This window comes from Apteryx mantelli, chromosome 2, assembly GCF_036417845.1.
Source record: "Apteryx mantelli isolate bAptMan1 chromosome 2, bAptMan1.hap1, whole genome shotgun sequence".
NCBI lineage: Eukaryota > Metazoa > Chordata > Aves > Apterygiformes > Apterygidae > Apteryx > Apteryx mantelli.
This window is the reverse complement of record NC_089979.1, coordinates 40057097-40069642: the sequence shown is the minus strand read 5'-3', so window position 1 is coordinate 40069642 and position 12546 is coordinate 40057097. Positions and strand designations below refer to the sequence as shown.

Genomic DNA, 12546 nt, shown 5'->3' with positions numbered 1-12546 from the left:
CGTAAGTTCAAAAGATGGGCAAGACTCTCTATGCTGCCAAATTAACTAAATGAATCCTGTTCCTGCAGTTACTGGTTGTCCTGAATAGCTATATGGCTATAACCAAACTTCTCAAAAAACTTCAGAGTGGCACTATGGAAAACAAACACAAACTCCCTTTCCTCCCCAGAAGTGATGCAGTTCCTTCCTTCCTTCCATCCATCCAATATTACCTCTTCCTTATTTTATCTATCTACCCCTCCTGACACCTTGCATAACATTTGTTCAGCATCACATAAGCACTCTGCAGGACTGAGACAAGCAATGAATCCATCCCACTTTAGCTTCCACTTGTCAATGGTTTCACTGTTGACATAACATTTGTTTCAAGCAAGTTATGATTAGATAAACTGCTCTCCCCAGTATTCTCAATCTTTGACTGATCATGATGCAATTTCAATAGTATTTCTCCTGGCTAGTTCTTATTTTGTCAAAATTCAAACCATTTAAATATTGACATTGATCTAACATTTAACTCTTGCTATTCATCTGTGTCTTATCAGACCTCTCAGATCAAGGCACTTCACTGAAATGTATTTATGAACAAAAAACTCAGAACACTTTTGAAGCAATAGACAAATGAGTTGTTATTTACAGGTTATTTATATATATATATATATACACACACACACACACGTATTTTTTTTATATATATATATATATATATAAAAAACTACCGTGATAGGCCATTACATTATAACTGGAGCCAATTTTTGCATTGTTTAAAAACATTCCTTAAACACAAGCTGATCAGAATTATCAGTTTGTCCATACATGTGTATGTTATGAGAAGCATATACTGACAGCTTTTCACATTCTTAAAATTATCAAGGTAATTTACATTATTTTTTCCTAAATATCAAGTGAAGATTAAAAAATGGTGCAAACTGGGACATAGAAAAAGACAAGTAGCTACGAATGTTGAAATACAATCCACTTAGAACATATCAGTGTTTCAAAGAGTAAATCACTGAGAAATACCTAATATTTGGCATGATTCCCTCATCCCATTCCCAGAAGGTCAAAGCAAAATTGCCTTTCAAACTAGCAGTGATTATTGCATGTTATATCTTTGGAAAAGCACAGTTTTAACCAAAAATATTTTTAATGCAGTTGAAATGTAGACATATTTATCTCGGGGAGAAAAAAAAAAGTAGAAAATGTTATCAGTAATGTTATCAAATCAATCCAGTTAATTTGTTCCATCCTTGCTTTGAGTAATCCCCCATACCTCACATAATCCAGTTGAGTGAATCGGGTACTTCAGCAAACGTAGGAGCAACATTATGTGACCAGTGACCAGCTTTTCATTCAGTAGAAATCCTTTAAGCATCTCAGTCTTAACTTAAATTAATTTAAGTGCTGACAGGTAAATTAAATTATATTTCAGATTAATATGACAGGAAAAACGTTTATCTCTTTTTTAAACAATGATATACAAAAGACAATTTGCATAGTTACAATTCAAGCACAAAGTCACTGTAAATAGGTACAAAGGCATTTATAAATTTACTAAATTTGCCGCTGTTTGAGCCAGCCAAATCTTATATAGGTATGAATGTAAACCTGAAGGGATTGGGGAGAACAGTCAGTGTTTTTGCTTAAAAAACAGATAAGTGTAGAGAACAGTTTTTAAAGGTTTTTAAAAATATTTTCTGCAGCAGGAACAAACAGTTCAAACCTCAAGGAAAGCCATTCAAAATGCCCAAATTCCTCCTATACAGTAGAGAGAGTTTGTTCATAGGTTTCAAACCTACATACAAAACGAGGCACTAGTTACACTATTTTGGAATGTGTTCACAATACTGCCATTTCAGTCCAACCCAAGATTTCCAGAACACTGTTGGCTTCTAACTTCCTAGGAAAACAGATCTTCAGAAGGTGGTGCATAAGAAAACCCAACAAATGCATCATCTGCCTCTAGGACACTGGCATTAACAATGTTGTAATCAGAAGAAATGCAAACTGAGTATGGGACCATTTCTTCTGTAAACACTGCATCGAAATTCCCAATATCATCTGGTCCAACCTACAAAACAGAAAGATCCATCATTTGTCATATTAATACTGTGTATTAATAAAAAAATGCTTATCCTTTAGCTCTCAATTTAACTCTTGAGGCTCTCTACTTCATGAAATTCTTTCTTCTATAAGTATAGAAAGTTTAAGGAACCACACAACAGCGTGCCTGAAAACATCTATCAAAAGCTTGCTTGTTTCTTCTAGACTGGAGTTTAGCCCAAAGGCTACACATGTATGATTTGACAAACCTAAGAAATATTAAGAAAAGCCTGTTTCTTAAATGACTGTTAGGGGCATGCAAAAACCTAACAAGATCACAACTTCTCTTTCTCCCTTTACCATTAATAATATTTTTAAGTGTTAAATTCTAGCAACAGTAGTGTTATGATAGATCATCTTCCTGGAAACACACCCAAGAATGAAAGCACATTAACATTTAGTCACAGAGAGAAGAGGCAAGGCAGCGAAAGCTTCTTCGCCAAACTCGACAAAAGGTGATGCTCCTATTTGATTTTAGGAAGGTCATTATTTATCTTCTAAGAATCCCTCCTAAATTTTTGGACTAGCAGTCACAGGTTGACTCAGTTTAAACTGATGGGAGAACAAACAAAAAGTAGGGAGGCAACTAAGGCTTAATTTCAAGAAGGCAGGAAACCACTCATTTGTTAAGTCTTCAAATAAGGAAGCTGTCTGTGATTTCTTCTTCTTTGGTCTTCAGACCCCCCCAAAATTGACAATCCTTTGAAAGAAATGACTAGAGGAAACAGTGACACATCAAGGTGAGTTTTAACTCAAAAAGACAGTATGTAAGTGTCACTGCTCAAAAGAGCAGTCAGCACTGAGGGGTTCTCAGCCTTCACCATTCTGATACATAAACACTCTTTCCAAATGGATGAGCCAAAGGCAAGAGGCAGGTATGAACTACAACAATGCACAGCACCTACCACGTTAGGATTAAACGGTGGCGGAATCTTCTTCTGAAGAAGGTCAGTCCAGCTGAGAGATTCGAAGAATGGATGCTTTTGAATTTCAAGCTGCAGTAAGAAATAAAGATTTTAGCTGTTGCAGAAATCCATCCTGTGTACCATAGTAAGTGTTTCTTCAGATTGCATGCATAAACAAAACCTACGGAAGTTAAGTCCTTCATCCACCGAGTCTATTTAGCAATAAAAGCTGTGGTTGGCAAAAAGAGCAATTACAATTTGTTAGCATGCGTCTGCAGACTCGTTTTCCTATCAAATCCAGTTTTTTGTTCAAATCGCCATCTTAAATCAACCACAGAACAAGAATGTTTTTTGTTAGTATTCCTGCTCCTGCCTCCAAGTTTTGTTAGCTTTTATAAAGCAGATCACTAAGAGGCAGCTGCTCTAACAACTCTACAATATGCTTCCTAGTTATGAGGCAGCGAACAGCTATGCCTTTCCAAACAATACTACCCTTTCATCTTACTCCACGCTGCAAACAAGTACAACTTTGTAGTCTAAATGCTCGATTACAAGGTCAATACATGTCCAAGCATTAAGGCTGTGAGAAGAAGACTGTGAAGAACTCACAGTGGAGTGAAGAGAAGAAAAAAGTTCTTCTAGATCACTCCTCACTGCACTGTTCTGAGAACACTTATACTTTCTCTGAACACCTTTTTGCAAACAAAATATTTGTTGTTACACTGGGAAAACACTTGCAAACAGCACCTTTTTCAGCTTTAAAATCATAGCATGCTACTAGTGTTCCTCTCTCTTTGAGGAACAGTATTTTTCACGTAGCCAGTGAAACTGGCATTACCAGAAAATAGCTTTTTCTTTTGATTATTTCACAGTTTCACCACAAGCATCAAATGCTGTATCTCAGTACACCTTAGTGACTACTACACTAGCAATTGTGTTTCCTTTCCTTTGCAGTGCCTATGGGTACTACAGCAACCAAGTTCAAAATATTTATATCCCACAATAATCATCTGTCTCCTATCCCCAAAATCTTTCAGGGCTTGGTGACCACAGCCAGTGTCTTCAAAGATGAAAAAAAGAAAAAAAAAAGGGGGGGGAGATAAAAAAGAGAATGTTCTCTTATGTCTGTATCTATCTTCAACTATTACATCTGTGCTGTTGACAAATTTGGTGATGTCCCTTCAAATGAAGTAGGGCCTGATAAATTAGGACATTACATACAAAATCTTCCCTTGCTCCAAGTCTGCTTTGCCGATCTTTCTCCAAAAGTTCTTCCAGAATAGACCAGGCTGTAAGACTGATTCCTGGGCGCAAAACTAGGGGTTTATGAAGAATATTTTCATACATCTCAGCAACGTCACGGCAGTAAAAGGGAGGCTAAAAATAAAAGTGAAGTTGTACATGAATTTGAAGTCACATTTTTCAGTCACTTTGTTTCATATCTATAGATCAATAATTCTATTGGAAATAAGAATTGCTAATAATGAAGATGAAATCTACCTCTTCTTACATATTAACTTCAAATTCAGAGTCATCCCCTTTGCCAGCTCTCTACGCTAGAAAGCTCTTTTTCCTCCTATCTGCTCTTCTAACATGTTCTCACACTCAGAAGTGGCTATAGATGCCATCCAGATTCAAAGTTCTTATTGAACTTGCTTGCAAAGAACATGAGAGTGGGAAAGCAAATCTCCCTCCCTACTAAAGGTCCTGAGGGGAGGAGACAAAACTGAAGAAAACTAACAGAACAGATTGTTATTAGAGTGATTACATTTGACTAGATAAAGCATAGGGGAAAACCTGTAAGACCTAGGTTAAATATGTATTTTAATTTTGTTTGTTCCAATATTTGGCAAAATATCACTTAGAAGTTTTTTTTCTTTTTAATTGGGTAGTATCACTGCTGATTCAATTTACTCTCGCATTCCCTCAAAGTGATGACTGCTTGTCTTCATTAGAGTTAGTGTTTCTGTCCAGCAGCTCACTGGAAAGCAAAGTTTTAGACATCAAGAGGCAAAGCAAAATCCCAAAGAGGAAAAACAGATGATATCTTATAAAGCTATAAGACAAACTGTTCATCCATTAAAATGAACTGTATCAGTTAGTACTCCAGGATTACTTCACATGGGGCAGGGGAAGCAACCCCTGCCATCCCCCCATATTAAATACATACCAGCCCATAAAGCATTTCATAAAGAACTGCACCAAGACACCACCAGTCTACTGTGTTGTCATAAGGCTGCTTTTTAATCACTTCTGGTGCAAGATACTAAAAAAGAAACAAAAATTTAGCATTAGTCTAGCAATAATAAAACCTAGGTTTTAGTCACATCACAGAAGCATTTTTAGGAGAAAGTTCTTTATAGTGATTATGAGATTGCTAAATATTTATCTTGTCCTTTAACAAACTTGGCAAATACTTCCTCACCATCTGGCCACTTATCAAGTAGGACAACTGTTTTCTGAATTGAAATAATCCTTTCCATACACTATTATTTTGCCAAACTACTTTGCTGCCTCTATTACGAGCTTGTTTTAAATTTCAGATAGGTTCACAGAGACAGCAAAGCACCTTTGAGAGCTGGAACTAAGCAAGGAACCCACTTTGAAGAGGCAGCATCTCCCCATCTGCAGTGCACCCTTGCAGCAAGCTGGCTACTGCCCTGCCTGCTCTGCCATTGTAAGCCTAGATGTTCCCTATCCAGGGATTAGAGATTCTTCTCAATTATGCATCATTTGACTGATTTGTGATAAACATCCAATACCATCAAACACTGAATGACAATGCTAACTGGTTTCCATTTGCCTCACAAGAAATCTACTCAGCATCTCAGAACTAACCAGCTTTACAATACAAGAACAGGCACTTCACAATACTATTCTTTATGGACACACAATATAAAATTACTACGGCTGGATCATCATCTTCTCAGCCCTGATCTGCAGCACACATGAAGTTTCTAACCTCATCTCCTCAGGACAAGAGGATACCTGTTTTGATCATTCTATTATCCAAATTCTGAAAGCTAATTTACAAATAGATGATAGCATTGTCCTACAAGGCACAAATACCATTGTAATGAGGGGAGCTGAATGTTGTAGTTGAAATAGATCAGTATTTCTCAAACTTTCTGAATGCAAGTATCCTCTAAATTATTTGTCTACAGATGACCCTGCAAAAGCATGAACAACAAATGGAGCATTTTGAACTCAACTACTTAAGTTTTTTCTAATCTTTCATAACCTCCTTTGATCTTTTTAGGTGCTGGAACTCACCAAGACACTCAACTAAGTCTTGAGAAACGCTGACAAGAACATTACGCTTTTAGCAGGATCATGAAAGATCTGAATCTAAATCTTGGATTAAAAAAGGCTAATATACAACTGCTATGTTTAGCCTTAATATTTTGAAGAACTCATATTAAGCAATAATATTAACATCCTCTTATATTGCAATTCATGCAAGTCCTATATGTGTGTTGACTAAGTTTCTGAACACCAGACAAAAAAAAACCATAGTTTTTCTCAAACAGGTCCAGAGTTACCAGCATTCTATATACTGTCCTTTGAACTTTCCATATGTTCAACAAATATTGTTTCAGCTCACATTTACCACTCAGCTTTATGGATTCCCACTCTAATGATAAGTAGGAAAAGTTGTTGTCGCATGCTACCATATGTTTTTGTTTTTTTTTTTTTGAGTTCAAATGCTCTTCCAGCTAAATACTACTCCTCACCCATCCTTCACTGCCTTCAAAGTCCTTTTTGTAGTTTAAAGTAAGATTATCAAATTATAGTCATCTCAAGTCAATCTTGGTGTTCCAGTAAATCCATCATATGTGTTCAAGATGTCCAGATTTTAAGTTCTCCAGTTTAGTTTTCTTAGTAAAAAGAGACAAGAAAGTTGAATAAACTCACTAAGCAAGTTCAAAGTTTAATCCATATGCAAAATTTGCTCAGGTCTCAAGTCTTTATAAACTTAACAAAGTTAAGTCTTTACAAACTTAATAAAAATCACTGGCAGGTTAGGGTAAGTAGCTTCATATTAGCAACTCTGTTCAAGGAAATCTGTTGCAGCTGTTGCACAAGCTAGTTGTGTTGTATCTAGCCAGTGGTTAGGAGAAACGGGAAATAATAGAATGTGTGAAAAGGGCTGGGAAGAGGGAGGAAGGAAGAGACGAGTTATGGGGATATGAGTAGTAAGCAGGAGATACTGCATATTAGTAAAAAGGACAAAGCACAGACTTTCAGGAAGCTAGGAATGGCTTGTTAAAAAATGCAAGTCTCCAACAGTACAAAAACTGAATATTTGATTTCCCAGTTACACAAATATTAATAAGACTAGACAAAAAACAAAACAAAACCCACAGAAGTTGTCAACATACTTCTGGTGTCCCACAAAAAGTTGCAGTGGTATCAGAACTTGCAATCCCTTCTTTACAAAGTCCAAAGTCTGTTAACACAACGTGACCCTGTTTAAGAAAGAGTGGCATTTTAAAAACAGAACATACTCAACATGTGAATACATGTGGATATAAATGTCAATTTTGCAAGAGCCTATAGAACATCAAAAATAATGTTGCATACTTACCAGTGAATCTAGGAGAATGTTTTCTGGCTTTAAATCCCTATTAAAAAAAGAAAAAAATCCTTGTATTAATTCAAAACAGCAGTAACTAACACAAAAGCTTCAAAGGCAAGGAAGGACTTCTATTCTTCAGCTGAAAGAAAGCTTTAAGATCTGGTGAAGTCATTATATTCATATTTCCTGTAAGAAGACATAATGTTGTATTTTTTATTTAATAATTTGTCTTCTTTTATACCTCTGCGGGACAGGAATATGTTTAAGAAACTTACCTGTATACAATATTTATGGAGTGTAAGTAGCCCAGTGCACTGGCTATTTCAGCAGCATAAAATCTGGCTCTGTGCTCAGGAAAGGAACGTTCTCTTTGTAAGTGAAAGAACAGCTGTAAAAATGCAAAGAAATAAATAAGAACGTAACACACACACAAAAAAAAAATCAGGTTAGCAAGGTAATCTTAAAAGTAAGGTAATCTTAATAGTAGAATGTAATTTTATTTATTGTCCATGCTTTTTTAAATGTAAAATGTAATAAAATTGCTTTTGCTGCATGATAACTTTTGTCATTCCTTTACTTGCTTCCTTTTCTCTCTGTAGCTCAGAAACATATAGGAATTTATTGATTAAATGCACAAGGACACACCCCTAAAAACAAGACTAGCCAAAAGGAACTATACTAAATCACTGTCCTGAGAACAGAGGCAGACAAGGTTAAATCATGCAAGATAGCCTCCTAAAGGAAGATAAACAGGTGTCAAATAAGTCATCTTTTATTTGTACATGCTGCTATTTAAAGTTTTGCATGTAAGTAATTACATAACTATATTCTGAGATCACTTATATGTAGATCACCTATGGAGATGCATATTCCAGGTTAATCCACACATTCTCTCAACTACAGACAGCCCCCCCCCCGGCTTCAAATATTTTGAGCAGATACAGAAGCCTGGCCAAAGATTAAATTATAAACATACAGATTAAGCTATACAACATATTAAACTTAAACAAACAGCAAAAAAAACCCAGAATGTTTTCTGCCTACAAGGTTTGGGAAAAAGCATAACACCCCCCTCTCCCCAAACTTTCCAAGCACCTCACTCAACTTTGAAAGCTGTTTTGAATTGTACTGTAGTTTGCCTGGGTGTCAGATTCACCTGGAAGAACGTCAAACTAAGCTGTAGCCCAGAATTCGGAGTAGAGCACCAGGGGTTTGCCAGTATTGTCTAAATAAAACAACACTACATTAGACCAGAGCGTGGCCCATCAAGTTTGGACTCTGATCATCCAAGGGGTCAGAAACAGATGCTTCAGGGAGCATCACGAATACTAGCAGTAGGCCACGGGAATATGAGTATGTACCCCAGTTCATATGTCATCCTAGTTTATAAACAGACTTGTACCAGCTCGGAAAATAAAGATCAACATATTTTAAGCTTGTCTGTTTATATCCAGCTGCAGGGGCATAATAGAATACTTTGAGATATGCCAAAAACAACTCCTTGGCTCAAACACCAGTTAGATTCCACCCCTTCGCCTCATGTCCTCTTCCAGCTATCAGAGTTCTATCTACAACATCCTGTCTCACTGCTTTACTATCCTGCCTTAAGCAGCTGTAAGACCTTTTAGAAGTATAAATTTTACATCAATAAATTACCAAACTAAAAGCACAGTAAGTGACAAGACAGGCAGCTCTTCTTTAAAGCATGTAGTATGCTGGATAGTTCTCTCTTATAAGGATTTTTCACTATATTTTGTTGTTTTCAATCACAAGTACAATTAATTTGATAGACAGATCCAGATGTTATTAGTCTGCAATATCCCTGATTTTCCATAATAGCTTTTAAAGAAATGGAAGCAACATTTTATGTCCTTCTCACATGTTTATTAGCTATTCAACCGGTTCATACACGAGTTTCTTGAGCACTCGTGGAAGTACTTGGTATTTTGAAAACCAACAGGTCCCCAGCTAAAGACAAACTGCTCCAGAACATTTTATTTAAACATTTACAGACTTTCTCCATGCCTTTCACAAGTTTTTCCCCAGGTTACTTATTGACTCCTCAGATTCAATAGCACTGCTTCAAGAAAAAGAATCCTGAGGATGAGGCTATTTGGTAATAAGTAATTAGACCATGCAAAGCCACAAAATAATCCTGAGGCTCCCAATAACATCAAAGTAATAAATTCTGCTGCCTGTTTCCTTCCTTCCACTTTTGAAAGATTAGCATCTCAACTAATGCAGGTGCAAGAGCAAAAGACAGTTTTACATGGTGAAAAATGTCAACATATAATTAATTCATAATAGAGGTAAATTTACAGAACTGTAAAAGAGAAGGTATTTATATTTGACAACCATGGATAAATTCTGGATTAAAGTTGTTGGTGAAAAGAGGAATAGAGTCTGTTTAGCTACTGAGGCCGATAACATCATTACTCAAAAGATAAAGTAATAGGATTTTCAAAACTTGGGAGAACATTTATCACAGCACATTATAAAGGCATATTTTGTTCCTTCCATCTAGAATTAGCAGAATAAAGACCAAAACCAAACACAATAACTGCATACCTCTCCGCCATTAACAAAATCCAGAACAAAGTAAAGCTTTTCTGTTGTTTGGAAGGAGTAATGTAATCCAACCAAAAATGGATGTTTCACATTTTTCAGAAGCACGTTACGCTCAGCCATAATATGTTTTTGCTGTAAGGAAGCAAAAGGTCAATAAGTAATGAGGAAAAAAATTTAATTAAGGGAAAAAGAAGGGGAGGGAGGTGGAAGAAAGCATATTTGTCTTCACCTCTTTCCTGTTAAGAACAATTTTTTTCTGCAGCACTTTGACAGCATAGTATTTCCCATCCAGTTTTCGTTTTGCAAGAAGAACCTGTGAAATTTGAAACAAAGGAAGACATGTGATTGTTGTAGTTCATATTAATAATAAATTTATAACCCCAGCATAATGGGAAAGTATTAATGCTATTTGTTCACAATACAGTTTCTTTGCTTTTAATACAGTCAATGAGCAGTACAATTACCAATAGAGAAAACACTTGGAGTCAGCTTACAGTTCAGTAAAATCTGTCCATATAGTGATATCATGAAGGGCTGAATTATAACAAATATTTTGCAGGACCTGCTGAATCTGTCTTCTGAGATGAAAACTGATAAAAATGGCTGAAATTGTTGGAAGGTAAATTTATGAAAAACTACAACTTTTAAAATAACCTGAAAACAAAGATTCCAAGAGGGAGTCTCTGTTACATCTCTCTCTGTAGGGCATCAATCTTAAACTCACTTTGGGGGGGGGGGCGGGGGCTGTTGCTTACACTGCTCCATAGTGTTTGACAAAACACCCCATTCCAACACAGGGAAATCCAGGATTCGAATTCCAGCTGCTGCATAAGCACAGGGGTACCTCCTTTCCTTCCTGTTGCTCTTAACAAGAAAGGGAAATGCTCTTCTGTTACAAGACTGCCTTGGTCACTTGTTGGGAGTACAGCTGCCACATCAGAAAGAAAAAATGGCAGGGCTATAAAGAGGAGCAGCAGGTATCCAGTACAACAGCTTATATGCCTAGACCAAACACACAATACCACTTCCAAAGCCTCTGGCCCAGTCTCTAGCTATCAGTAAGCAGGAACGAGACACCAGCTGATATCCTTGTACCAGGACGAGACACAGTAATAAGAAAGCTCACCTTGCCAAAGCTGCCTTTCCCAATAACTTTCAGGAAATCAAAGTCTGTTGGTTTAGCCCTGAAAGATATTCAGGAAGGAGACAAGTTATTTCAGTAGAAATTACAAACTTCATAGCTGTATAGCAGTCTACTTTTATAGCACTTGAACTGATAAAGAAGCACAAGTCTAAGAAGTGCAAGTCAGAAATATTTTTGTCACCAAAACAATTATCCATCTTCTCAACTTCCAAAACAGTTACATCACTATTCACCTCTTCATTTACTGACTCCAAAGAGAAATACTCTCAGAATTTCATTTCTTACTGCAGCCTATTAAGTCTCACATTTTCTCCTGTTAGCACAGAACAAATCAGTGAGGAAAGCAAAACCCAAACAGCAGTCATCTCTTCGAGGAAGATGAGAAAAGCACAGATTCACACAGAAGTGAGAACAGCAACTCTAAAGAACACACCAAACAGAGAAGCAAGTTATGACTACTGTGACTAGGTCTGTAATATCAACATGGTAACTTGCTCCTTTGTCATGCATTAAGACAAACTTGTTTTCATAAACTTTTCACATTCTTTTCATAACAGTTGTGGACCACTCCGCAAAAAAGAGAGGTCATCTTTGCTGTAGCATCCTTAAATAAAAGGATAGCAAATTAACAAAACATGAAGGTGAAGAGGAAAAAAGTTTAAAAGAGGGTTGTTTATTCAGCACAGGATTAAATGTTTTGCTTCCTCCTGAGCAGTGCAAATCAACAAATAGAGGCATATAACCAAAGAACTTTTCATACTATTAACAATTACATTCAGTTTATGTTTCAGTCAGACTTACTGAGGGTTTCCAGATGGTCCCAAGTTGATATTCTGTGAGGTAGAATTTAACTGTTGGGAAAGACAAAAAAAATTTTTTTTTAAATTCTCTCTTATATTTCAAACAATATTAATTTCAAAATACTCTAATAATTTGCTAAGTCCAAACCTCCACACTTGTTATGTTAGATATTTAAATATGTCTAACATCCAGATTGGGCACTTCCTAAGTTGAAGTATCTGGCCATCATTATCTTTTCACAAAGTATTATTTCTACACACATCATATTGATGCATAAAGGTAATAAAACAATTTTGTGTCCAAATCTAGAGGACAAGGTTAGGAACAAAAATTTACATCAGCCCCTTTAAATTAACAACTTGTTCCTCATCCAGAACTTAACCCTTTCTGCATTTGCTCTAGGAATATATTTTCCACCTTTTTTTTCCCCTGAGTTCTCCAAGATCTTG

General features: G+C 36.3%; 1 protein-coding gene across 3 annotated transcripts in view; it reads right to left on the bottom strand.

Annotated features, from left to right (window-relative positions):
* Positions 1-611: 611 nt before the first annotated feature.
* Positions 612-12546, bottom strand: part of SGK3 (serum/glucocorticoid regulated kinase family member 3) — a 62201-nt gene continuing 50266 nt past the window's right edge. For all 3 annotated transcript variants that reach the window (XM_067290520.1, XM_067290521.1, XM_067290522.1), the window contains exons 7-17: positions 12098-12147; positions 11279-11336; positions 10382-10465; positions 10153-10284; positions 7860-7972; positions 7594-7630; positions 7388-7474; positions 5176-5271; positions 4227-4382; positions 3006-3095; positions 612-2068 (exon numbers count right to left, since the gene is read on the bottom strand). In XM_067290520.1, coding sequence (XP_067146621.1) covers positions 1898-2068; positions 3006-3095; positions 4227-4382; positions 5176-5271; positions 7388-7474; positions 7594-7630; positions 7860-7972; positions 10153-10284; positions 10382-10465; positions 11279-11336; positions 12098-12147 — 1074 coding nt within the window. In that variant the 3' untranslated portion in view covers positions 612-1897. The remainder of the gene's footprint in view (positions 2069-3005; positions 3096-4226; positions 4383-5175; positions 5272-7387; positions 7475-7593; positions 7631-7859; positions 7973-10152; positions 10285-10381; positions 10466-11278; positions 11337-12097; positions 12148-12546) is intronic.